Source organism: Leptonychotes weddellii, chromosome 7 (genome assembly GCF_054177405.1).
Source record: "Leptonychotes weddellii isolate Sample4059 chromosome 7, ASM5417740v2, whole genome shotgun sequence".
NCBI lineage: Eukaryota > Metazoa > Chordata > Mammalia > Carnivora > Phocidae > Leptonychotes > Leptonychotes weddellii.
The window spans coordinates 90405916-90432992 of NC_138375.1; the positions used below are offsets into that span (position 1 = coordinate 90405916).

Below are 27077 nucleotides of genomic sequence, written 5' to 3' on the forward strand. Positions count from 1 at the left end.
GAGTGTCTATTTGGCATGTAGGCACTGATTGAAAAACAACTTTGTACCCAATTTATTGGCCATAAAGCTCCACCTTCCCACGCTGTTCCTAGATACTTCGCCAAGCTGCGTGGGACACTGTCCTCGGCTCACCAATGAGAGCCGGGCGATTGGTGCAGGGCCAGCGCCTCACAGAGCACAGCCTTGGGGAAAAGCAAGGAGTCGCAGATGTAAGTTTGCTTTGTCACCGCCCTCTGAGCGACTTTGGGCCAGTCTCTTAGGTCTCCAGACCTCGGATCTTGTCTGTTTCCCGCGGGGAGGAAACCGAACCTGGGTGACGCTCAAGGCAGCGGCGGGGAGCCGCGCGGCTCGGCCGGAGCGTAGCGCGCCGCGCGCGCCTCGGAACTTTGTCCCAAGCGTGGAGCGGGGACCCCGGGGCGCAGGGGTGGGGAGCTCCGGCTGCGGGAGCGCGGCGACGGCGCTCCTCCTTTCTCCACGTCACGGGGGCCGCTCGGCGCTCTCCCACCCCCGGCCGAGGGAGAGCAACTCACTAGCAGGGCGCGCCGCCGAGTTGGCGAAAGGGGAGGAGGCGGGAGCGAGCCGCCGCAGCAGAGGGGCCGGGATCCCGGAGCACAGCTCACGGCCCCCACCCGGGTGGCCTCTGCAGCCGCGGGGACCCCGCGTTCGGGGCTCCCCTGCTCCCTTTCGTAAGTCGACTTGGCCACGCAGGCCAGTGAGGAACGTCCGGGGCCGGGGTGCAGAGCTGTGCCGCGGTGGCGGGTGCGGGGCTCCGATCCCAGCCGCGGGGTACCCGGACGCCCCGACCCTCTCCTCCTCGAGACTTTCACTTTCCCGCTGGGGAAAACTTGGGCGCCGCGCCGCTCTCGGGGGGGAGGGCTGGGGCGTCGGCCGCGGGGTGCCGCATCGGGATCCCGGGCTGAGCCCCCGCCTGGCTGCGCGCCTGCGGGCTCCGGGAAGGAGGGCGCCGGCAGCCGGCGGGCGCAGGTGGAGCCGAGGGCTACTGTGGGCGACCCCGCCGCGCGCCAAGCGGACGCGGCAACTTCAGGAACCCGCGCGGCGGCCGGGAGTCGCGCGGCGTGTGCGCACCAGGGTTTCCCCAGAGCCTCCCCGAGCGGTGAGAACGCGGCTCTGGGACGCGCCCTTTCCCGAGGCGGGCGTCCGGCAGTCTAAGTCCTCCCGGCCCGAGGGCCAGAGAGACCCGCTCAGGTGAGGGGCGCCGAGGGGCGGGTCGCGACGCCCGCTTTTCCCGACTAGCCCGCCAGCCCCGGGCCCGGCGACGCTGCCCGAGACCCGGGCCGTGGGCGTCCTCGCTCCTGGTGGGCGGGAGGCGAGTGGGCGGGAGAGGGACCAGGAGCTCGGGAATGGGCTGCTCCAGTGGCTTCTCCATTAGGACTAGGTGCTTGGAGGAAGGGGGTCTTTCCAGTTTGGGGATCGGAAGCTGCGGGACGGACCTCCCGGCCGTGCCCTCCCAGGGACGAGCTTCTGCGCTTTTTAAGGTCAAGTTTCCATGCCGCAGAGCTGACCGGGACGTCCCCCCCGGCGAGGTGGCAGCGCCTCTCCAGCAGGCTGGAAACCTCCGAGGATCCGAGCCAAGAGGTCTGGACTCTCAAGTCAGTTTACCATCTTTACTTAGGCTAACGGTGCGAGTGAGCTGGTATTGCTTGGTAAATTTTAGAACTAAGTCCTCTGTCTTGGGGAGGTTTTCTGGGTCGTTGTAGCCTGGGAAACTTGTGTTTTGCCCCCTTACTGGGCATGCGAAGAGGTGGTGTTAGACCTTAGGCCCTTGTTCTTTCCTCTTCTCATCCGTAAAATTGAACCAGAATATTAAGGGAATTAGGAATAATATTAAGTATCCATGCGGTTTGGTAGACATAGAAGTCACCCTTTTTGATCTTTAAAAATCTTTAAAAAATAAATGAATTATTGCAGAGAACATTTCCTATGTTACACTTTCTGAGGATCCAATACTGTCTGAGAAATGACCAATTAAGATGCTGTTGAATTATCTTCTTTATTGGCATAGAAACAGTAGCCAAAGAATTTGGTTGTATGGGTACTGAATTTGGAAAACTGATAGGGGAATGAGGGGGGGGTGATTCTCTCCTGTTTATTACTTGTACTCATTCCCAAGTTTACAGTAAGTTGCTAAATGCCACAATAATCACCAGAGGTAGGTAGGGGTGAATAGCATAATTGGGGAGTAAGTCAAAGTTGGTACTTGATGGCATCCTGCTAAGTAAGTACCCTCAAGACAGGCAGACCGTAAACAGTTATCAGTCTGACTTGGAATGAACTCCGATCATGGGGCACGGGGAGGTGGGCAAGTAGAGAGTATACATGATGGTGCCCAGCTTCTGCTCTCTCCTGTGAGAATCAGTGACTCCCGGAGTTAGCTGGGGGGGTATGAGTTGGTGACCTGGGCGTATCTTAGCACCCCTACCAGAAGCGTAACTGTGTCTGCTTCAAAGAGTTTCCTCCTTCGGCTGGGAGGCAGGAAGGAAACAGCAAGATAGTGAGATTATGTGATGCAGGGTTGAAAAGTCAATTCATGAGTCCATATTTGTTGACTGCTTCCTGTGGGTCAGGCCAGTGCCGGGTGCTGTGGGAGCGCAGGTGTGCTGAGTCTGGGGTAGAGGCAGGAGGCCTTCTTGGGGAGATTTAAGGTGGGCCTGAAGGATGAGTAGGAGGGCTTACACAAGTGCCGGGAGGAGAAGGAGGAAAGGAGCATTCTCCCCGCCCGCCCCCGCCCCCAGGGAACTGTGTGCCCTAAGACAGAAGAGGGCTAGCAGAGAGCCCATGGAATGGAGAGGTCCAGTCTGACATGAGGGGAGAGTAGCACAGGTGGGATGAGATGATACCCCATCTTGGGGCCGTTTTGTGGAATTAAGCCTCTGGACAGTTTCACGCCTGAGATATCCTGCTGAGATTTCCTGTCAAAACACCGAGGTTGCTGTGTGAGAATGGGTCTGAGGTGCCCGGAAGGTGAACAGGGCTGTTCCAAGGGTGTGAGAGGCCTGGTGGTCCAGGCTGAGGCGGTGGCAGCAGGGTTACACAAGTGCTTGGATTCAAGGCCGACTCTGGAGTGACTTGGCGGCTACTTTTGTGTAGCAGAGGGCAGGGCGACTCCCTCCAAGTTTGGGCAGATGTTGCTGCCATTTACAAAAAAGGGAACCTTAGACGAGGGGCAGATTTTGGAGGAAAGATAGATGTGGTTGGTTGAGTCTGAGCTGCTTTCCAGACCCCGGCTGATGCTCCAAACAAGTGGGGGCCATCTGTGTTGGGGCACTATTTAAAGCCTGGGGTGGATGGGACAGGGGTGCGGGCCTGTCACAGAGCCTCTGCCTTCGTGGGGAGGGGTGAGAGTGTCAACCAAAGCCCCTGTGGGAGCCAGCACCCTACACGGAGTGGGGCACGGCGTGGGCCTAGGACCGGCAGCAGCCCCCACGCTTAGCTCCTTGGAAGCCACTCCTCAAGGGAGAGGCAGGACGGTGGGAAGGCTTTTTTAAGATGAGAGAGCCTCGCACGTAATTTATATGTGAATGGGATGGAGCAAGTGGGCAGGAAAAGATGTCGGGAGTCCTTTTAGGTAAAAACAGTCTGATTGTGCTGGATTGGGATATCAAACTCACATAACTAACTATCACCATCTTACAGAAACAATATCTTGAAGCACATATGACCGTGGAATTTGAATTTTTCCTCCATAGGTTAAGGCAGACGCTCAACAGACTGAGCCACCCAGGCATCCCAGAAGATGCTTCCCAAACTTCGCGTTTGGGAAGACACGGATGGGAATCAGGCCACAAAGCTGCGGCATGGCTGAGGGGCCCTGGAGCCAGACCGCGGAGGCCTGGCTTCCGGCCATGCCCCTGCCCCGCTTGTGGCCTTGTCTGAGCTTCCTGGTCCCCGAAGTGGCGCCACCCCTATGCGGTGCATCTTTATGGTACCCTGGCCACGGCTTTGGGAGGACAGCGTGTGTGCGTCGTGCACGCACAATGTGTACGTGCTGTGCGCACGGGAATGGCGTGCATGTGCCAGCCTCTGGCTCAGTAAGCCCAAGTGCTGGTGGTTTCTGTTACGATGATGTCACTTCCATCATCTCCAGGTGTAGGATCTGAGAACCAGAGAATTGCGAGAACTTGTACAAGGCCATAGAACCAAACGGCGGCGAAGTTAAGTCTTGGACTCCATTGGCCTTACTCACAGGCAGAGGCACCTCTTCCATGTAGCCTGCTACCAAGTGTCAGGTGCTGGGGGCCATCGAAAATAAATGCTAATAAAAGAATCTGGTCACTGCTCACCAGACTGTAGAGAGGCAAAGCAGATAATATCAATGTCAAAGCTTGGAGACTTTTCCCAAGCAATTTAGAGGTGTATGGTTTGTATTAATTTGCATTGCTTTGCATGTCATTTTATATGCATCCCATATGCTGGTGATTTTCCTACTGGGATCGAAAGGCTAAAGCTACAAGTATATAAGATCAAATAAAATTAATCAGGAATTGAATGCAGCTGGTTTGAGACGTAAAGGGTCCCTGGGCACGGTGGGTTCATTGTGGGCTCTTGGGGGAAAAGACTGGATCAATATTTACTATTTTAGAAGATGTGGGAAGCCAGATACCACTTGATAAAAACAGGTCACATTTTAATATGTAATGAAGCTTGACTTGCTGAATATAATACACCAGTACAGGAGGCATGGAAGGAGACCAGGGGGAGACTGCTGGCCGTATAAAATGTCAGAAAATGAAGCAGCAACAGAAACAAAGTTTTGCTCTATGAAGCTGAATTCATAAGAAACACTAAGGGTCAGAAGTAAAGGCGGAACTTGTGTTTAGCCGCATAAAATTTTAAAAAGAGCATAATCTTCAAACTAAATGTATGGGCTTTTAAAACCAGTAAATTCTCCCTAATTTGGACTTACTGGGGACTGGCCATGGTATCTTAGGAAAATCTCAGAAATACATATGTATTTTTTTCTGAATTACAGGTTTTTTTATTAGAGCACTTGTTCTCAGAGTGTGGTCCCTGGACCAGCCATATCAGCATCCCCTGGGAACTTAGAAATGGAAATTCCAAGACCACTCACATCTGCTGAATCGGAACCTCTGGGGATGGGGCCCCGCAGCCTGTGTTTTAATATTTGGAGCCAGCTTTCATTCCTCTTGAATGTTTATTTCTTCAGTCTTGACCTTCCATTTCCCTCTTGTGCACTGGCTTCTCACTGTTCTGCTTAACTTCTGTCAGTCAGTACCCTTGTGGAGGGTTGTACCCAGACACAAACCCATCCCTTCCTCCGCCCCAAGGTCTAACCCGGTGGAAGATGCTTTCTTTTTTTCTTTTAAGATTTTTATTTATTTATTTATTTGAAAATAAGAGAGCGTGCGCACGAGCAGGGGGAGCAGCAGAGGGGGCGGGAGAAGCAGGCTCCCCGCTGAGCAAGGAGCCGGATGTGCGGCTCGATCCCAGGACCCTGGGATCATGAGCTGAAGGCAGACGCTTAACAGACTGAGCCACCCAGGCATCCCAGAAGATGCTTTCTAAGAGCGCTCTGGGCTCTTATGTTCTGCAGCTCTGTGGTTCTCATGCTGTCCAGGACCACACTGATTTGGGTTTTGGTTTGCATTTGCTGCCTTTTTAAAAAAAAAAAATCTTTTGGCAGTCTCATACCCAACAAACTGTGACTCCTCCCAAACATACAGTCTGCCAAACCCTGAACTGTTCTCTGCAAATGCTCCTGTTAAACCCCATTTCTCCATCTGGTATGAGTGCAGTTAATTTCTTGGACCTAAATGTTAGTCTTTGTGTTTATCGGCATTAAATCGCATCGTACTAGATTCAAGTCTGTCCAAATCTGTTTGGATCCTCCTTCTGTCCTCTTTCCTCTAAACCTTTGTGTCCTCTGCTGATCTGGCTGCTGATGTCCTGGCCAGAGGAATTAAAAACAATGTGAGTATCTTTGTTAGAGGCCTTCCTCACAGTTAATGAGGCTTAAAAAGTTGGCATCTTTTGCAGTCCTTGTGGGGCTGACATCAGAAGAATTGTCCTCCCCCCCCCCATCATTGTTTGCATTTAAACTGTAGCTGCTCTGGAGCATCCCTCACGGGGTCGTTGCATGAGGACCGTATTCTCTGACTCCATCCTCAGTGCCCACTTCCCCACCAAGCACCTGCCAGTACGCAGTCAGGAACTCCATGTCTGTGATGACCGTTGCCCTCTCCCTGTTTTGTTTACACTGTCAGCTAAAGGGAGTTTATTTTATAGGTAACAGAGCTAAGTTTCAGCTTATTTATAGTCAGATTAAGATGAATTCAGAAATTTCAAAGTAATCGGAAGCAGTAATTGCGCCTTGTCCTTTCTCTCTGCTTTACCCCACCCCTCACTGCCACCACCAAGCTCTAGACCTCATGAGTTTTGTGCTAAAGCTGACTTTTAGCACAAAATCTTGGCTAAAGCCAAGAGATTCGGGTTCTTTAAAATTTCTTTAATGTAGGATTTTGTTCACATATGATTCTTAAGGGAGTACAATTAGATAATATAATTGCACACAAAAAGTTTAAGAATGCAAAAAGCAAAACAACTTGATGGCAAGAATGCTTTTAGCCATGGTTGCTAGAGCATGAAAAAGTGCCTGGAATCCTACACTGTTATTCACGATCCTTATCCAGTCCTACTCGAGCCCTCTCCAGCCTCCCTCCCCTTGCACTGAAAGACTAGCCTTAAACCGAACTGCAAAAGGCTAAATAAAGGGCACCTGGGTGGCTCAGTCGTTGAGCGTCTGCCTTCGGCTCAGGTCATGATCCCAGGGTCCTGGGATCGAGTCCCGCATCGGGCTCCCTGCTTGGCAGGAGGCCTGCTTCTCCCTCTCCCACTCCCCCTGCCTGTGTTCCTGCTCTCACTGTCTCTCTCTCTGTCAAATAAATAAACAAAATCTTTTAAAATTTAAAAAAAAAAAAAAAGCCTCAATAAAATCTAAGCTCCGCTTCCCTCCTCCAAGATGCTACCAAATGTCTTTTGATGGAATGTGCTCCCTCACCGGGGCAAGCAAAAAAAAAAAAAAAAAAAAGGTGCCTGGTGATAAGGGAGCTCTTTGTAACCTCAAGTAAATCTCCACAAATACTCTGTACTTCTAGCTCTTCGGTTGCTTTTCTTTCTCCCCCTGTCCCTTTGGAGGAGAGCTTCCTGTCTATGTTCAGACTTAGACAGTTGGCCTGTCTGCTCTTGGATAGGTTGTACCTATTTCTAAAGGCTCTGAAAACCCTGGTATTTCTCCCGGTCATTTTCCTGATCCAGACAGCCCATGATGGAGCAGCTCGTTGAAACCGCAGCAGAGGGTGGCCAGTTGTGCCCACGACCAGGAAGAACAAGGCTTCGTCTAGCTCCTGCGCTTGCCAAGCTTCCTTTTCTCTTCCTTCTGCTCCTCTGCGTCACTGTGGCATATTTGGAATATTTGCATTGTTGTGTCCTTTCTCCATATTCCCCCCGCAGTCCATCTGAGTGCAGCAAGGAGGGGCTCCCTCTGCTCAGCCATGGTCTTCCACCCAGCTCTTTCTTCCTTTCGCCTTCCCAGCAAGCACCCTGCCCTATGCGGGCAGAGTTAGATGTCCCAGATGGGTCCGGAGACAGAAGTGGAGTGACACACAAGGTAGGCACTGGTCTATGTCTTTTGGACATATGTCCAAAAGAAGTGAAAGCAGGGACATGAATAGGTATTTGTATTCCCATGTCTATAGCAGCATTATTCATAATAGTCAAAAGACTGAAGCTTTGCAAGTGTCCGTTGACAAATGCATAAACAAAGTGTGGTATGTACATACAGTAGAGTATTATTCAGCCTTAAAAAGAAGGAACTTTTGACACTAGCTGCAGCGTAGATGAACTTTGAAGACATTATGTTAAGTAAAATAAGGACAAATACTATGATTCCTCTAATGCAAGAGTCCTGGAGGAATCACATTCATAAAAAGAGAAAGCAGAGGGGCGGTTGCCTAGAGCTGCAGAAGGGGGAAAATGAGGAATTAGCATTTAATGGGTACAGAGTTTCAGCTGGGGAAAATGAAAAAGTTCTGTGGATGGAGGTGGTGATGGTTGTACAACACTGAATATATTTAATGCTATAGAACTTAAAAATGGTTAAAATGTTAACCATTGACCCATCCGTGTCCATCTACTTCTCCATCCATCATCCTTCCATCTATTTGTCCACCCACTCATCCATCCATGACATCTCCAATATTTATGGAATGGCTTTTCTAGGATAAACTAAGAAGCAGAGACTTTTTAGCACTAATGATCAAAATGGTAAATTTTATGTTAAGTATATTTAACCAAAATAAAATAATAGAAGAAAGACTATTCTTATGATCATCAACTAGTTCATAAATATGGAACAACAAAAGAGAAGATATTTTTATAGCAAAGTAGTGAACCATGTAAGACTTGGAACCTGTAATTACAGAAGGAAAACAGCAGTGACACCAGACTTACAGAGATGTTTAAGACCATGCTACTAAAAATGAGTTGGCTGAATCCCAGTTTGAGGCAGGGAATTTTGAAGCCTTTTAATCCTGCACACTCCTGTTTACCCCTATGATTCCCACTTTAAAAAAGGAGAAAAAAAACCCAAAAACCCCTTTTCGAAAAATTTCAAGCCTACAGAAAAGTTGTAAGAATATTACAGCGGGCACAGGCTGATTTCCCCTTGACCAGGAGAATGTGGAAGCCTTCGGTATGGCTTCTGAGCCATCCGGCCCAGCAGAGACCTCTGGGAGGTGGTCTCTGGGTGCGGGAGTGCTGGTGGCCGGTTGCGGGTGAAGCCTAGTCCTTGCTTGCAGAACAGCCCCTGGCCTATGATCCTCGGTGCTCCTCCTCCGGCTGTTGCTTGTTTAAATGCTTTTGACCCCTTACTGCCATGCAGCCCATATGCCAGTCTGCTTTTCCTGCCAGAATGTACGCAGTGCATGGGCTCAGTTAGTCATCACAGTATCCGTGTGAGTTAGCACCCTGGCCCGCTTTCTCAGGGAGGGAGGCAGAGGACTCACTACCCTGGCGACGGCTTCTTAGTAAAGTCAGAACTTAAATTCAGAATCATTGGCTTTAAATTCCAAACCAATTACGTTGTACACAGAGGTGTAAAGCACGAGGGTGAGATGCAGGGCATCAGGTGTGGCAGGGAAGAGAGGAATGAGGTCAGGCAGGTAAGGGAGGGAAGTCAGAATGACTCAACACGGTTCACCCTCTGTGGTGCTGATACCTTCCTTGATAGGTAACAAGCTTGTTACACATAAGCTCACCCGAAGGCAGCCTGCCTGCAAGGTGACTTTCAGAGACCTCGCGGCCCACCCACCTGCTTGTGGCTAGAGCCCGACAAAGTAGACGTTTGCTGAGAGCTGCGTAGTGCTTACCTGAAGCGCGGCGAGCACGTTGGTGCGAATATCAGAGTTAATTTGGTAAATCGTGGCATCTACTCTCCTCAGATCTTTACGTGAAGTTTCCATCTGCCTCTAAACACAGACAGATGAGAAGTTCACATCGCCTGAAACCTAGAATTTGACACTTGACCATCTACAGGATTGTACTGTTGTACAAATAGTTGTACCTAGTTGTTGTAACCTAGTTTAAATGGAAGCTTCATCTTCTGTGTTTGTGTCCATGTGTGAAGCATTACCATTTTCACATGGTCATCTTTCAATGTGTGTCTTTGCAAAGTTGCTTAGACATATAAGGGCTTATTTTTCTCATATAACAAGAAGGCACAGTGGGTGTTTGCTGCTGGTGGTTCAGTGGTTTGAGGATTTTCAGCTAAGGGCTCTGATATTCCCTTGGCCTTTTCTTCATGGTCCCAACATGGCTACTATAACTCTAGCCATCATGTCAGGAGTTCCATGCAGAAGTGGGCAGAGGGGAAAAAACACAAAATGGCATACCTCCTCCCGAAATCAGGCTCCTGTAAAGAACTTTCCAGATACCCCACAGTATCCTGAATTGACCATGCCTCTACAAAGGAGGCTGAAGGGAAAGGCTGTGGGGGAGGGGGGGAGCACATTTCTGCCAGCAACGATGTCGGGGTTCTCTTAGTAAAGAAGGAAGGGAGGATGGGTGTTGGAAAGCAGCTGGCCGTCTCTACCAGAGCCATAGATCACATCCTTACCTACCGGGTCTGTTTCCGAATTCCGTCCCCCTGAGCTGTTGTCTGTTCGGGTACTCGCATCAGACTGTTTTCACGACTGTGATGTTATAATCTGCGTGGAAATCTGAGGAGTCTGGTTCTTACTTTTGCATTCTATACAATTGGCGAGTATGTTTGCTTAGTCTGCTTTTAACTAAACAATCTTTTACTGTTTTATTATATTAATCTGAAATATAAACCTGTATGTTGAGATGTGTTATCTTAATTAAAACCATTGCTAGAATGCATCCTTGTAGGAGATGCCAACTGGAGAGCTTCCTGGAGTCATTTCTAGATGTGACTTCTGGAGACATTTTACATGAAATCCCTGCTTTTGAAATTCCTCTTTGGTCAGAATTTTTTCAAGCACTGCAGATTGTATTTGTTACACCCCTTTACCTTAATTTTAAATTCCTGGGTCTTTATTGTGTCTGTATGCACACAAGCTCTCAGGACAATACGTACATTTTCAGCCAAGAAGCATAGATCTTTATGAAATGATCAAGTCATGCCAGGGTAGCTGGTCTTGAATTTTTTAGGGGAATTGCAGAAGCATATTGAAGTCTCCAGCTCAGCTCCCCACCACATCAACAAAACACAGAAAACTAACAAAGGCCCTTTTCGGGTGATTTAAAACTGAGCATGTCTAATCCATTCACGGAGAGTGTGGCCTGGCCTTAAGCCATTTCTGCCATCCCTATTCTTTTTTTTTTTTTAAAGATTTTATTTATTTATTTGACAGAGACAGAGATAGCGAGAGCAGGAACACAAGCAGCGGGAGGGGGAGAGGGAGAAGCAGGCTTCCTCCCGAGGAGGGAGCCCGATGTGGGACTCGATCCCAGGACGCTGGGATCATGACCTGAGCCGAAGGCAGACGCTTAACGACTGAGCCACCCAGGCGCCCTCTGCCATCCCTATTCTTTATTCACATCTGTTTATCCCCGGGCTGCCTCTGTGATGTAGTTACGGACATTAAAGATTCTACTTTAAGTGCACACATACAAATCAGAGTTACTATACCTCTTCGGCTGCTACCTAACCTTTGAGGAACTAATTCTGGCCAGTATAAAATATAGAGTTAGCCGTATACCAAATAAGTGCTTCTAGATATTTCTGGGGGGTGAAATTATATGCCGATCTTGGGTGAAGAAAGTTTTTTTTTTTTCTAGCGTACATTTTAAAGAAAGACAAAACTGTTTTTCAGTTCAGTTTTTCTTCCTTGTAGAAAAAGAAGCCAAGATATTTTCAACCCACATTTTACATTTAGAACATAAAAAAATATATTTTGGCTCTATATCATGTCCAGCTAAGTGTGGAAGGCAGAGAAGAGAAAAACCTAAGAAAGGAATGTAAGATTGCTGTTCATAAAGCTTGAGAGTCAGAGGTCAAATACATTAATTAACCTCTTTTTTTGTGATCTTTTCTATCTAAAAAGGAGGAAACATTTTATTTAAGCCGTTTCCATTGAAGCTAAAATTTAAGGTCATAGATGTTTTTGAAATCCCACCCTTTTTTTTTTGTTTTTGTTTTTGTTTTTTCTATAGAAAAAAGCTCTTAATGTTTTGCAACATAATGAGGGTCACAAACTGTTACAAAATAGAAACTTCATTCAGTAGTATAATTTATGGCCCTTTAGACTTCCTGCTAAAGACTTAGACCCATAGTTTTGTCCAGCAAGATACACAATCAATTTTTGATGTTTGCCCTGTGGACCAGATGCAACAAAGCCAGAACCAAGTTGGCTACCTCCCAATTTTTGTGACTATAAAAACCTGGCTGAATTCTGCACTTTTTTTTTTTTTCTCCATTGCTGCAGCCCAGATTTCTAATGACTTTGAGGGACCACCATCTGGTAAATACAGCCTAGTATGGGTTGCTCGTTTCTCCTATGACTTTAAATGACCCCATGAATCTCCCCGAAATGAAGAAACTCCAGTGAAGTTACTAGTTGAAAGAATTACAGACAGGTGGTTGACACACTGATGTTCATGCCCGGGCGTTTTCATTCAGACCTTTATTCTCAAAGCTGGTGACCATAGCGTTCGTACTTGTAGACCGAAGCTCTCCGTCGTGCCATGTTCTGCAGGTGCCTCCACCACATCTCTGCTGGATGAGGGACGTCCTGCTTTCCTGCACCCAGACAGTGTTAACTTGACAGTCTGAGCAACTGAGCGTGGGCAGAGGCCCCGTTTGAGGGTATGTCTTGTGTGCTCACACCGCTGTGCAGTCCTCAGTCCTGCTTTGTTTGTGACGTGGTCTTTAGGGATGCTCTAACGAGTCACTGCGGTTTTGCACTATCTGGAGAACTGCCCGTAAAGATACTGAACTGAAGGGAAATATTATACCTTCTGTCATGCATAGAGTTACAGAAGCTGGTTAGCCGATTATAACTGCACAGAACTGGTTGCTTTGAAAGGAATTATTTGGTTATCAGTCTTTCAAAAGATATTGAGCAAATGGAGGAAAAAAAAAAGCCTTTACTGATTAACTAGAGTAACTATCTTCCTGTCTTTCAAAATCCAAGACAGGTGTATGTCCACAGGAACAATATACGCACCAGATAGCAAAAAAGAATGTCGTCAGGGAGTGAAAAACAAACAAACAAAATAATTAGAATGTCAGAATGCAGGAAACAGTGCATGTGCTGTTTCAGAAAAAGAAAACCATAGAGTTTGGTGTGGAGTCTTTCCCAGTTTTCCCAAGAGACCATTCCTCTTGTAGAGGTCCATGCCTGTGACCTTCATGATAGCAATGCCAGATAGAGAAAACATTATTCCATTTAACACATGGGAAGTAAGGATGTGCCCAAGATTAAATGACTTGCCAGGGTGACTTGAGTTGTTTGTTTTTAAGATTTTATTTATTTATTTATTTATTTAAGAGAGAGAGAGAGCACATGAGCGGGGAGAGAGACAAGCAGGCTCCATGCTGAGTGCAGAACCCCATGAGGGGCTCAAGCCCACAACCCCCAAGATCATGACCTGAGCCGAAACCAAGAGTCAGACGCTCAGCCAACGGAGCCACCCAGGAGCCCTGACTTGAGGAGTTTTTGATGGCACAGCCCAAACTGGAACTTGGGTCTTCTGATTTTGTCCCACTGAATAACTACCCTGTGCCAGTTAGGTATGTACCTGAAGCTGGACGTAGAACAAGAACAAGGCCTGTCGGGGAGACAGAAATAAACAAGCAAGCAAAGTTACTGCTGCTGTGATGAGTGCTTGGAAGAAAACAAGGAGTTCAACAGTCAGGAAAAAGACTAGAGAAGGGTGATCAGAGAAGACCCAAGGAAAGGACATTTCTCCTACAGCTTGAAGGACAGAGAGGGGCCAGTAACCCCAGGATCCAGAGAAAAATGGTCTGAACATGGGGACAGCAAGTGCAAGGGTCCTGAGGCAGGAAAGAGACTGGTGTTCTTAAAGCTTTTAGAAGGCAGGTGTTGCTTAGAATGTATGGGCAAGAAGAGCAGAATAAGATGCAGTTGGAGAGAAAGGTACAGGCAGGAACTGGCTGGGCCTTATGGCCGTGGAAAGGATTTCTGATTTTATTGCTAGTGCAATGAAACCCTGGTGAAGGGTTTTAAGTATAGGGAGTGGAACTAGGGAGCGGGAGCGGTCTGATTTATGTGTTTAAATGATCCTTTTGGCTACAGTACAGAAAATGGATTAGAGGGACACAAGGGAGGCTAGTGAGGAAGTTATTTCCTTTAGAGGCAAGAGTTGATGATGGCTTGGCCTGTGGTGGTTCCCGTGGAATGGTGTGGGTGTGGTGGTGGGTGGATTCAAAACACATTTTAAATGTAGAACCAACAGCATTCTCGAACCAACAGGGTCTACTCCTGCCAAGAGATTGGAGAGGTACCCTGGCACTGTGGTTAATACTGTAGTCTCTGAAATTAAGCTTTGGTGAAGAAGGTCCAGAAAAGTAAATTCTATTATAGAAAAGGGTTTTTTTCCTATAGGAAAGTATGTTGATCTCAGAAGTGGTTTAGTTTTTAACAATTTACAGACATAGTTTAGAATAGGACTTACACAGTTTAGAATAGGACTTATTCACAGTATATTATGAAATGAAAGAAACAGGCAAGACAGTACCTATATAGTGAGACTCCTTGTTAAAAAGCAAGCCCACAAAGGTGTCTTTATTGAAAACAGTCTGGAAGGACATCATGGCCACAGAATGCTTTTGGCAGGTGGGTGGATTACTGGTGAGCTTTATTTTCCTCTTTAGACTTGACTGACTTTCTCATTTTTTTAAAAATGAAAGTGTTTACTTTTATAAACAGAGAATGGAAAAACATTTTCTTTTCCTTTTTGAGCCTATAACATTTTATTACTTGAGGATGTGTCCTCCATTTGTATTGTATTTCAGACTGAGTCACACCATTCTTCTGTTTTCCGTGGTTACCGTTCACCTACTCACAGTCTGATCATTACTTGCCTTTGCGGTCTTCCCTGTAGAACAATGAGAATGTAAGGTCATCTGGGCAAGAAACTTGCCTTTCTGCTCCTTTACAGACTCTTCAGGTGCTGTGGGGGTGTTAAGGAAATCCTAGCTCTGTATAACCTTGGGTGATTTCTCAGTCACTCTGTGTTTCAGTTTCCTGTCTTATAAAAGACGGCTAAAGGTAGCACTTACCCCACTGATCCATTGAGGGGATTGCACACATGCAGAGCACTTAAAACATTGCCCCACATAACGACTCTTCGGGGATTCTACGTTCATAATAATGATGATATTAAATTAATAAAGTGTGGGCGCCTGGGTGGCTCAGATGGTTAAGCGTCTGCCTTCGGCTCAGGTCATGGTCCCAGGGTCCTGGGATCGAGTCCCGCATCGGGCTCCCTGCTCCTTGGGAGCCTGCTTCTCCCTCTGCCTCTCTCTCTCTCTCTGTCTCTCATGAATAAATAAATAAAATCTTTTTAAAAAAAATTAATAAAGCGTACATGGAGGCATTCAGGATTAATTCTAAAACATTGAATTTATGTCAGAACTTTGGGGGGAAATAGAAGATAGGTTAAAAAGATAGGACAGTAAGCCATAGGTCTGGGCAGGATCTTTAAGGAAGTCAATGCGGAGGAGGAGGAGGGTAGCTTGACGCCCAGGTAACAGTGATGCGGGTGAAGACGATGATGAAGATGAAGCCACGGCCAGCCCTGGTCAGGCAGTCACCGTGCTAAAGCGCTTTGCATGCATTACCCCATTTAACCTCCAAATCCCCATAGGTAGCTGCTATTATGAACGTACTTGTACTGATGTGCACACGGAGATGTGGAGAGTTTGAGCGACTTGTCCAGGGTCCAGGTGCTCGATAGGCTGTTTCTGAGATGAATGGGGGGCCTCCTCTGAGCAGAAGTCCTGGCTGTGGGGCCGGAGCGGGGAACGTGTACTGTGGGGCCCTGTGTGGCTTCCGCCTCTCTGGCTCAGCCTCTGAGCAAGGTCTTGGCTCTCAGTTTCTCCCGGATTGACGTTTCCACCTCCTACTTTGGTCAGAAAAGGGGTCAGTCATTTCCCTAACATTGTCTGCCTATCAGCGCATCCCATGTAATGTACTAGGAAACCCCAAGGTTTGGAGTCAGGCAAGCTGGGCATAGGTGTCAGGTACGTTGCGCCCCTCTGTGGGGTGACCCTATTCACATGCAGGGGCTCCTGAGCCGTCACGGCAGCTCGGAAGGGGATTTCTCATTCCCAGTTTGAGACAAGAAAACTGGGCTTCAGAGGTTAAACAGTTGGATCAGCCTCACAGCTGCTAAGTGTTCCCCCAGGGATTTAAGCCCAGGTCCGCGGCATCCTGAAGCCCCCGTACTTTCTCTCCCAAGTCCACACTCCCTGTCTGAGTTATTAGAGAGGAGTGCAGGTGCGCAGGGAGGGAGCAAGAGGGTCAGGGGAGGGGAGGGGGCATAGGCCACCTAATCTGCAAATATGGATGGTGGGTCCCTCATTCTTGGTCCCTAAGCTAAACCAGAGTCAGTACTTCGCTCTTCAGCCTCCTTCCTCTGTGTCCTGATTCACCGTTCGCCCTCCTCCCTTGGGAAAGCAAGCATGCGCTTTTTGACAGTCGATTGCTGACTTAAGGAGGGTTCCTGGAAGAGCGGCTAATGGCTGTGGCCACTTAGCCCTGGCTACAATTATGATCACTTGGCTGGCTGTACCTTTCGTGTGCCTGCTGTCTTTTAAGGCTGTAAACAGTGCCTGGAAAGGCTGGGTAGGGAAGAGGGTTTGGGGGAAAAGGCTTCATTCAGCATCCTTGTTGGGTTTTTATTGAATTATCCAAACAGACCTTATTTCCGCGGAGCTGTAGCGACCCAGCCTTGTTACCATGTCCTTCTCAGTCCTGTCTTCCTCGCTAGGGACTCGCCCACCTGTGTGGCAGTGAACTCCGCGGTGGACCGGGCTCCTTATTTGTCTGGGCAGGTGGAAGGCGAAGTAGCCCTTCTCCTGTGTGTGGGCACTTATTTGTAATGTAATTATCAGACTACTTCCTGGCAGCAGAACACCTGCCTGCTTCCTGCTCCTGGGGCCTTTAAGAGGGAAGGAGCCAGGGCTCGGTGTTTGCAGAAGGTGGCATTGCTGCCCTAGGCTCCTAGGAACCCCGTGGCCAGCAGGACTGCAGCCTTACCCCCACCAGCTCTGCGCAGACCTCAGGAGCTCATTCCCATCCCTCCAAACCTGGGGCCTGCGGGGATTCATGAGTTCGGGCTGCAGGTGACAGGGAAGGGAGGCAGGTGCCACACCGGGCAGGTGCCTGCCCCCAGCCCGCCTCTACCCTCTGCAGCTTCCCTGTGGGTGTCGCACACAGGTTCTGTCCAGAGGAAAGCAGAGCCACGGCAGGGAACTGTGGTCTCTCACTTCCTGGGGTTTTGTGCCCTGGGGTATTCTCACCAAAGCTGGGAAGAGGCCCACAGTCCCTTTCAGGATTTGACAAAAGCTCCTTCACACAAAGGACTTGCACCTCCCCCTTTTTTACTTCTAACTTGGGAAAAGGAATGCTTTCAGGCAAAGGAACTTCTGGCCACGGTAAGCAAGGGAAGGGGTTTTACTTTGACTTGGGACAGGGTGGTATTGGACAGCTGTTTGGTTCCCCCAGTGTGTAGGGCTGATCCGTAGACAGACGAGCTCTCCTCCTTAAAGATGCCCAGAGTAGGATTGGAGAAGAAGAATCTGAGAGCCAGATGCCCGGGCTGTCCCAATTCCCTCCCCTTGTTCCTTTAAAATTACCTCTTGTCCCTGGCTGATGAAGCTCAGACATGGCCCCAGCGCCAGTTCTCACAGGACTTCTCACAGCATGCCTGCCACCTTCCCTCTCTGGGCAGGCAGCCATGCCCCTTAGCTCAAATCGGACTCTCCAGGCACCAGGCTGGAGTCAGGAAGTGTGTGCTCCTGTGTTCTCAGGAAGGACGGGGGAGCGTGGGTGCAAGGAGTCCTTGCACATGGGTGACAGGACAGGGAGCCAGTATTTGCCTTTTTATGTACGTGTGAAGATGATAGTTAAACAGGACCATAAACACCACGACAACTCTGGAAGACTTTGCAAACCTCTTTAGAAATTAAAGGGGATCGGGGCACCTGAGTGGCTCAGTCAGTTGGGTGTCTGCCTTTGGCTCAGGTCATGACCCCAGAATCCTGGGATTGAGCCCCAAGTCGGGCTCCCTGCTCAGCAGGGAGCCTGCTTCTCCCTCTCCTCCCTGCTCATGTGCACTCTCTCTCTCTCTCTCTTTCGCTCTCAAATAAACACAATCCTTAAAATGAAAGAAGGAAAGAAAGAAAAAGAAAGAAAGAAAGAAAGAAAAAGAAAGAAAAAGGAAGAAAGAAAAGAAAAGAAAGAAACTTAAAGGGATCTTTTCATTTTACCACTGTGGTATCAGGGGGAACTATTAACTGGCACTAAGTAGAGATCCCGTGGACCAATAAAGGAAGAAAAGACAAAGCAAAAATTTACTTTGGGTAAGATTCTTTCTAATTCTAGCCATTTATGTAAGCTCCTTCCTATGTATGCCTAATTACCATGCATTAGGACAATGATGAGATAGGTTGATTTGGGATTGATGAATCTTCTAAGTCAAATTTTATCACAACACCTACTTCTAAATGCGTGCTCAACACTGTGAATTGTGTAAGACTGATGAATCACAGACCTGTACCTCTGAAACAAATAATACATTATATGTTAAAAAAAAAAGAAGAAGAAGAAGATAGTAGGAAGGGAAAAATGAAGGTGGGGAATCGGAGGGGGAGACGAACCATGAAAGACTACGGACTCTGAGAAACAAACTGAGGGTTCTAGAGAGGAGGGTGGTGGGGGATGGGTTAGCCTGGTGATGGGTATTAAGGAGGGCACGTATTGAATGGAGCACTGGGTGTTATATGCAAACAATGAATCATGGAACACTACATCAAAAACTAATGATGTAATGTCATGTATGGGGACTAACATAACATAATAAAATAAAATTTTACAAAAAATTTAAAAAAATAAATAAACGCGTGCTCAAGCTTCTGGGGTTGTAGTTTGTGTGGCCCTGTGCATAAGGAGTCAGTTTTCCCGTGCTCTTTAACAACTGGCAAGAACCTTGGCCTTGAGCCTGAGTGGATGGAACCCTCTTCAGTTTGCTGACCCAGGGCCATGAGCCTGACTGCAATTCCCTGGATGCTGATTCAGTTAATGGGGATGGACAAGAAGGGGTGGTCTCGATGAGATGATTTGATAATGTGGGTGGGAGGGAAATGGAAGAGTCACATGACTTTCACATTTCAAGCTCGGGTCAATGAGTGTGTGGCCCCACCATACACAGACACAGAAAACACCGGAGAGGTGAAGATGTCAAGTTCAGTGTGGGACTCACTTCAGGTGGGGTGCCTACAGGTTAGCTGGTAGAGATGTCCATCAAGCAACTGGATGTTCGTGTCAGAAGCTTAGGCAGCAGGTGAGGGCTGGAGACAAAGGCGTTGGCAATGCATGCATGGAAGTCACAATCCAGACAGCTAAGGACAGCGTGTGTGAGAAGAGCAGTGCAAAACAGGACCCCGGGGAAACCCACAGAGGAGAGACTGCGATGTGACTGGGGAGGACAGTTTATTGTCCGTAAGGTGTTGTTCTTTAATGAAAGTGATTCCGTGAAGGTGAATGAGGCTATGTCCTTCCCGGGAGAGCTATTTCAATTGACCTGTAAAGAAGAAATCTGCAGGGGCGCCTAGGTGGCTCAGTGGTTAAGCGACTGCCTTCGGCTCAGGTCATGATCCTGGAGTCCCAGGATCGAGTCCCGCATCGAGTCCCGCATCGAGTCCCGCATCGAGTCCCGCATCGAGTCCTGCATCGGGCTCCCTGCTCGGCGAGGAGCCTGCTTCTCCCTCTAAAACCCTCCCCCCTCTCGTGTACTCTCTCTCTCTCTCTCAAATAAATAAATAAATCTTTAAAAAAAAGAAATCTGCAAAAGTAAATCAGGTTCAAATTTCTTGTTAATTCTCTCTAAGAAAATTGGGAACAATGATATGTCCTCATTTAAGATTTATTGAGATGTGTTAAGAAATTGCACACGGGCTCCTCAGACCGCCCCAGGTCTCAGGATTTGAACCTCTTTGAAGCAACCCCATGAACTCAGCCGGCCCTACTGTCCTCAGACCTGGGGACGGTGCTTTCTTGTTCCCCCTTCCTGCTGCTCCCAAAATAAATTCATCTGTGCCTCCGTTTGATTAGCCTGTTTTTATCTGAAAAAAAGTGTATAATCATTTTTTAAAAATCCAAATAGTACAGAAGGATATTCAGTGATAAGTAAATCTCTGTCCTACCCAGGCCCCTAATCCTCCATCCTCTCCCACCCTGCCCTGCAAAGCAGCTCCTGTTCCTGGTGTCATGTCTATACGGTATCCTTCTGGAAATAGCCAGCCACCTGCCTTTTTGTAAATAAAGTTTTATTGGAACACAACCAAGCCCTCTCGTTTACGCATTATCTGTGGCTGTTTTCTCACTACAATGGCAGAGTTGAGTAGTTGTGACAGAGGAATAAAAAGCTTGTCAACATGTGCTTTTTTGTGTAGATACTGTTTATATCTTTTTTTTTTTGACACACATGTGAGCACACTGTACACAGTTATACATTTTGCTTATTTCTCTTTCACAGTGTATCATAGGGATCGTCCCACAAGGGCAGATGCAGATGTGTCTCAGACTTTTTCCCATAGTATGGATGTAATTAATCCATACCTCACGTGGTGGAAGGGGTAAGGGACCTCTCTGGGGTCTCTTCTTATAAAGGCACTAATTCCATCAATGAGGGCCCCACCCTCATGACCTAATCACCTCCCAAAGCCCCACCTCCTAATGCCATCACCCTGGGGCTTAGGTTTCAACATGTGAATTTGGGGAGAGACATAAACATTCAGTCTATAGCAGTGGGGTTCACTGGGCTTTCCCCTTCTGACTTCAGATCTATATCTCATAAGGATCCGAAGGTAGACTCACGATGGATGCTCCTTTTAGGCTCAGGTGGGCCATTTGCATCTCCACTGACCCCTTAATGACATCTAATTGTGTAGACCAATTCTGCCCAAACCAGAGTAATCTCTCCCCAAATATGCTAAGCAGAAGTGCAGACACTAAAAGTTACACAGTACCTATATTTTAGGAGTTTACATAATTGGCTATTCTATTTGGTAACCAACATCTCTCACAATTCAGATGTAGTTAACACAGAATACCACAAAATACCACCATTCTATATATTCTCATTCCCTTATTTCTGGATTCTCATAAGGGTGAGAACCTTGTTTTATTTACCTTGGGGCCCAGCATTCTGCCTGGCATGTGAAAGGTACCCAGTGAATTTTGATTGAACGGAGCTAATTTTCTCTTAGTTCTCTTTCTCTTATTTTAACTGTATTATTCCTTTTTCCTCTTACAGAATGAAGACATTCAAATGTTGTTTTAAATACCCAGCACAGCAGAAAGTTTTCATCTTATTTGTAACTCTATGGCTGTTCTCCTTGTTGAAGCTTCTAAATGTGAGAAGCCTCCTCTTCCCTCAAAGAGGCATTTACTTGGTTGAATCCTCCCTGAGTACCTCGCCTTTTGTAAGGAACAGATACACCAGTGTGAAAAATGAAGTCAGGTATGAAGTTAACTGTTCAGGTGTCTATGAACAGGCACCTTTGGAAATTGGCAAGAGTCTGGAAATAAGAAGGAGAGACATCATCGACTTGGATGATGAGGATGTTGTGGCGATAACCAGTGATTGTGACATTTATCAGACCCTGAGAAAGTACCATCAAAAGCCTGTTTCAAGGGAGGAGAAGAGCTTCCCAATAGCCTATTCTTTGGTCGTTCATAAAGACGCCATTATGGTTGAAAGGCTACTTCATGCCATATACAACCAGCACAATGTGTACTGCATGCATTATGACCATAAATCACCTGATACCTTCAAAGTTGCCATGAACAATTTAGCTAAGTGCTTCCCCAATGTTTTCATTGCCTCCAAATTAGAGACAGTGCAATATGCACACATTTCCAGACTCCAAGCTGATCTGAATTGCTTGTCAGACCTCCTCAGGTCCTCGGTTCAGTGGAAATATGTTATCAATCTGTGTGGGCAAGATTTTCCTTTGAAGTCAAACTTTGAATTAGTGTCAGAGTTAAAGAAACTCAATGGAGCAAATATGTTAGAAACGGTGAAACCCCCTAACAGTAAAATGGAAAGATTCACTTACCACCATGAACTCAGACAGGTGCCTTATGAATATGTGAAGCTACCAATAAGGACAAACATCTCCAAGGAAGCCCCCCCTCATAACATTGAGATATTTGTTGGCAGTGCTTATTTTGTTTTAAGTCGAGCATTTGTTAAATATATTTTCAACAACTCCCTCGTTAAAGACTTTTTTGCCTGGTCTAAAGATACATACTCGCCTGATGAACATTTTTGGGCTACCTTAATTCGGGTACCAGGAATACCTGGGGAGATTTCTAGGTCAGCCCAGGATGTGTCTGACTTACAGAGTAAGACCCGCCTTGTCAAGTGGAACTATCATGAAGGGCTTTTGTATCCCCGTTGTACCGGCTCCCACCTTCGAAGTGTGTGTATCTTTGGAGCAGCGGAATTAAGGTGGCTTATAAATGACGGACATTGGTTTGCTAATAAATTTGATTCTAAGGTGGATCCTGTCTTGATTAAATGCCTGGCAGAAAAGCTTGAAGAGCAACAGAGACAATGGATTGCTATGTCTTCAAAAAAGTTACTTATGGCTAAAAATCCCGTAATCACATCATGATAAAATCATGATAGAAAGAAGGCATCTGATAACTAGAGCTCATATGGACTTGTGTGCTACACCAACCCAGTACCATTCAAGCTTAACCTCCTCACAGTTTGCGAGGTGTCCAAAATTCCATGCACAAAGGCGACAATTAGCCTGCATTTGGTTGGGTGTTTTTTGTTTTTCCTTGTAACCTTATGGAGCTAAATCAGAGATTTTAAACAGTCCATCATCAGAGCTCAGCAACTACTGATACTGAGCTCCAACTGTATGCCAGGTACTTTTATAGAAATGTGTAGGAATTAGATTCAAATTGTAATGAGTTATACAATGCCTTCAAGGCTTGCCCTAGTTCCACAGCAACCTTAGTATCAAGTTCTCCACATAGCAGTCAGGATTCTACTGAAAAGGTGTTGGAGAGTGGGATAATCACATAACCACTGAAACCACCAATTTCAGGGTAGTGTTTAAGTATAATGACCAACACTCCACTTGTCTCTTAATTCAGCTCCCCAGACTTTTCTTAGCCATTAGAATATTAGGAGAAACTCCACTACCTCAGGAAAGCTCAAAGAATTGTCCAGTTTCCTGCTTGCCAAAGCATTTTCCTATTGGTGCCTCACCCTTTCAATTCAGAGTCCGAAGACTCTGTTGGCGGGGCATATAGTGTGTGAATGTTAGGGAGGCTGGGTGGGGGGTGGGGGGACTGGGACAGGTGGTGCCTGAAGGGAAACAAAGGGATTTATAGGACTTTAGAATCATGTTGCACAATGGTTTCATGAATGGTCTCTTTTTTAATTCAATTAGTTCTTTAAAATTATTGATTAAAAATAAGAACTTGATTATTAGTTCAAAGCGTTACATTCCTGAACGTTGAACTTAAGTCTTCTAGCTCATAGATTATCATTACATGTAGGTTTTTTACAGTGGAATTAGTGTAATTTTGCGCTATGGAGCCATTAAGCTAAGAGTCACTGAATTTTCTTGAAAAGGTTGTGTAAAATATGACAGCTTTCTAAATTACCTCTTATGGTCATTTAAAATTTTTGCTTACGTCTCCAGTAACTATCCAAGTAGAATCCAAACTTAAACTTACAAAAGCTCTAAGCCCACTAAAGTCTTCTCAGCTTAGATACAGAGAGAAAAAGCAAAGTTTCTTTAGGACATAGCAAGAATATTCATTAGTGGTATTTTGTAAAACCTACACCTTAGAAAACCCCTAAACGAATCAAATATACACCTATTTTAATGTCACTGTACTGTGCCGGAGGTGAAATGGGACAGGAGCAGCGTCCTGAGAACAGGTTGTAACATTTTTTTACATCTCTTGGGAAATCATGGAACTCATGTAAAAATTTCTTGCTGATCTTATGTTTCAGTGTCAGCCTCAGCATCTACATAAAGATGTAGTAATCATGGCCAATATGAGACTATCTGGAAGACTAGAGTATTTAAATCTTTTTGTAAATGTCTGTGTTCTACATGTGAAATGCACTTTGCTGGTTTTAAAGTTTATGATACTGACTGCCAAGTGGTACCACTTCTCTCCAGCTCATTTTTCTTCCTCTTATCCCCCGCACCCTTCAAATTACTTCATTCTTCAGAAAACAACTATGACCAAGCTCCTGTTCTTAAAAATAAGTAACTGTTGGGGGCGCCTGGGTGGCTCAGTCGGTTAAGCGTCTGACTCTTGGTTTCAGCTCAGGTCATGATTTCAGGGTCATGATATCAAGCCTCATGCAGGGCTCCATGCTCAGTGAGGAGTCTGCTTAAAATTCTCTCCCGCTGCCTATCCCCCCCCCAAAATAAATAAATGTTTAAAAATAAATAAATCTTAAAAAGAAAATAAGTAACTGTTGGATAGAGTTAAGTTCTGCAGAAGATACTTATCAGTTTGATTGTGTGTGTGACTGTGACAAGCTAAGTCATTTTGGTCTCTATGAGCCTCAGTTTTCCTGGTCTTTAAAGTGAGTACTTGGAGCCTACCCTGGCCTCCTCACACTGTGTGTGTGTGTGTGTGTGTGTGTGAGAGAGAGAGAGAGAGAGAATCAAAATAGTGTGTGAATTGGTTTAAAAATGGAGACAAACTATCAACAGTAAATATCAGAGAGTAGTCTCATTACAGGGCAAAGAGAGATCCAGCCCCATTGTGTGACTTTACCATTTACCTCTTCTGGAAAACCTTTGACATATAAAAGAAGCCACAATCATAGGAGCAACTTCTGTGAATCAATCTAGGTACAAAGAATCCCGTTACCACATCTGAAGTTCTTTTTAAGCCAACAGGATCAGCACATCGATCCAGTGGCTTGGATCAATTTTTTCTGCCTTGTAGGCTTCAACACAAGGCCCCACTGAAATCTTGGTTTTTATGTGTTTGGCCATCGGAATAAATGAAAAGTAAATATCGATCTCCTATCCAGTGTCTTGCCTCCTGGTGAGAAATGATTCTATCCCTGGAAATTTTCCAGTTGTTAATTACTTTCATGCCATACTCCAATGAAACATGGCCCCAGTGCCTTCTTGTCCCCATTGACACATTTCCTGGGATTCAGTTCAACATTTCAGGGAGCTTGTCAGGTCATCTCTTTTGCCTTGGGAATCCTGCAGTTTCCTTACATGTCTTTGAACCTCCTTCAGACCTGATTAAAACCTTTTGGTATGATTTTTTTGTGATCTAGAAAATGTTTTACAGTCTGTATTTTATAATTATCCTTTGCATAGTATTTATTGAATCTAGATTCTAAGTTATTTGGCAACGAGACCAGGACCTTGAAGTCTGTAAATTGTATTAGATATTAATAATGAAAGAGCTACTAATATAGATCTACATTATGTGAACGATCTACTGTAACATTATAATATTTAAAGATCAATGTTGCTACTATTTTTAATGTTTTGGTTATTCTAAGTGGACAAAATATATATATATACACAAATAAAATGTTTAAATTTACAGAATTAAATTTGAAGATTTCTCTTGCCTTCCAGAATGTGAATATTATACAGACACACACATATATATATTTTGACATATTTCATGAAAACAAAAATGACAATCTTCTTTGAGAATGGAAAGTGAATGTACTATATGTATGTTACAGCTGTTTTTGTTGTTTTTTTTAACCATTTTTGAAAGACGTATTTCCCATTATAGGAGTTTTAAATAGACTGATGTTGCATTTTGGTATTATGCTGCTAGCAGATGTTAATTCTCTTGGATTGTAAAGTAAAATATGCTCCGAAAACCAAACCCCTGGAATTTGTGATGTTTCCTTTCTCTCCTGGTACCGGTTCTCCACAAAGACTCTTTCCATTTATGACACTTGCCCAGTATTTGAAGAGCACAGTTGATTTCACTTCAGAGTTAAAGAATTCGTGTGTGTATAATACACAAAATATGGGCACTTGAAATTGAATTGTTTAATTTGAAGGAATCTCTCAGGATCTGTCTTCATTCTCCCCCAGATTGACTTCTCGTCTAAGATGAATTATCTAAACAAGTATTCCTGTGTGCTGGATTACTTTGTGGACGTTATAGGTAGGGGAGACCGAGCTCTTCATGTCAGGTCCCTCGGTCCCTGGAGAATCAAGCCTCTTCTCTCCACACCAGGACCCCTGCCTTGGGGTGAGCCCCCTGGGCCCTTAGGTTTGGTTGGTGGCTGATTCCTGGTGAACTTCCCCTCTGTTCTGAATATCACCACCTTTCCTAGCTCTGCTAAGCTAAGGACTATTTCATATGGCTGATCTCTATGCCTCCCACACACTTGGAAAATGCCCCTGACCAGTGTTCTTCTGTCATCCTGTGTAAAGCCATAAGTCACCAACGTCCCAAGCTGGCAAGGAGTATGCAGGTCACACTCACAAATCACAATCCACCTCAAGGAATAAGGCCATTTTGGGAATCTTCGACATAATAAAAATTAACATCTACTCTTAACCTATGATTAATTCTTGCTCTTGCCAAACTGGACAACGATGCAAATCCACAGTACTCTCATGGAAGGATTTGGACTTTTGGTAGCAGTTGCGGGTGGGGTATTTATCATCATATTGAAGACCCATAGGCTTGATTCCTAGGTGATCAGTTCTATATATTTTTTATTCCCTTTGGGATCTACAAATCTACATATGAACTAGGACAAGTGGTTTCTCATCTCATGAAACTGATTATGGGGAAACCCTGGCAGAGAGAACAGATGATTGCAAATTTATTCTCACTTTTGGAAAGATATTCCTGGGAAGATGCATAACAAACAGCTTGAGCTTTGCTTCAAAGACAAATGGTCAGTGTATCAACACACATGGGTATGTTGACTATCACCTGGCCTCAGGTGTGGCCTTCACATAGAGCAGCAGAGTCCTTCCTGGGAGCATCTGGGATTGAATCATGGAGAAGACAAACAGCCAGAAGAGAATCTAAGGGAAAAATATGGTCTGTGACTTTGGTGAATTTATTTTACTTTTTTTGTTGTCATTGTTATAGAATAAAAGATATGTAAACAGAAATCATTTATATTCATAATTCTACACCCTGACAAAACCATTATAGTTCTCTGAATGTTTTTTTAATTTATTTAAATTCAATTAATTAACATGTAGTGTATTATTAGTTTCAGAAGTAGACTTCAGTGTTTCATCAGTCTTTTTATTTTATTTTTAT

At 45.8% G+C, this 27077-nt stretch overlaps 2 protein-coding genes across 5 annotated transcripts in view; both read left to right on the plus strand.

The window, feature by feature from the left end:
* Positions 1-25667, plus strand: GCNT4 (glucosaminyl (N-acetyl) transferase 4). Of its 4 annotated transcripts, none has more exons than XM_031029965.2 (2): positions 1-209; positions 21064-25667. In XM_031029965.2, the coding sequence occupies exon 2, from the start codon at positions 21065-21067 to the stop codon at positions 22427-22429; it is 1365 nt and encodes a 454-aa protein (XP_030885825.1). In that variant the 5' UTR covers positions 1-209; position 21064; the 3' UTR covers positions 22430-25667. The 4 variants fall into 4 exon arrangements, with proteins under 4 accessions (XP_030885825.1, XP_030885824.1, XP_081682857.1 ...); XM_031029964.2 differs by lacking the exon at positions 1-209 and adding an exon at positions 341-686; XM_081826731.1 differs by lacking the exon at positions 1-209 and adding an exon at positions 1346-7645.
* A 725-nt stretch (positions 25668-26392) lies between these two features.
* Positions 26393-27077, plus strand: part of LOC102728928 (glucosaminyl (N-acetyl) transferase 4) — a 13341-nt gene continuing 12656 nt past the window's right edge. Inside the window, 1 exon segment of the mRNA XM_031029959.2 lies at positions 26393-26447. Coding sequence (XP_030885819.2) covers positions 26393-26447 — 55 coding nt within the window.

Coding starts and splice junctions, on each gene's coding strand:
- GCNT4 (XM_031029965.2), top strand. CDS start 21,065: ATGAAGACATTCAAATGTTGTTTTAAATACCCAGCACAGCAGAAAGTT.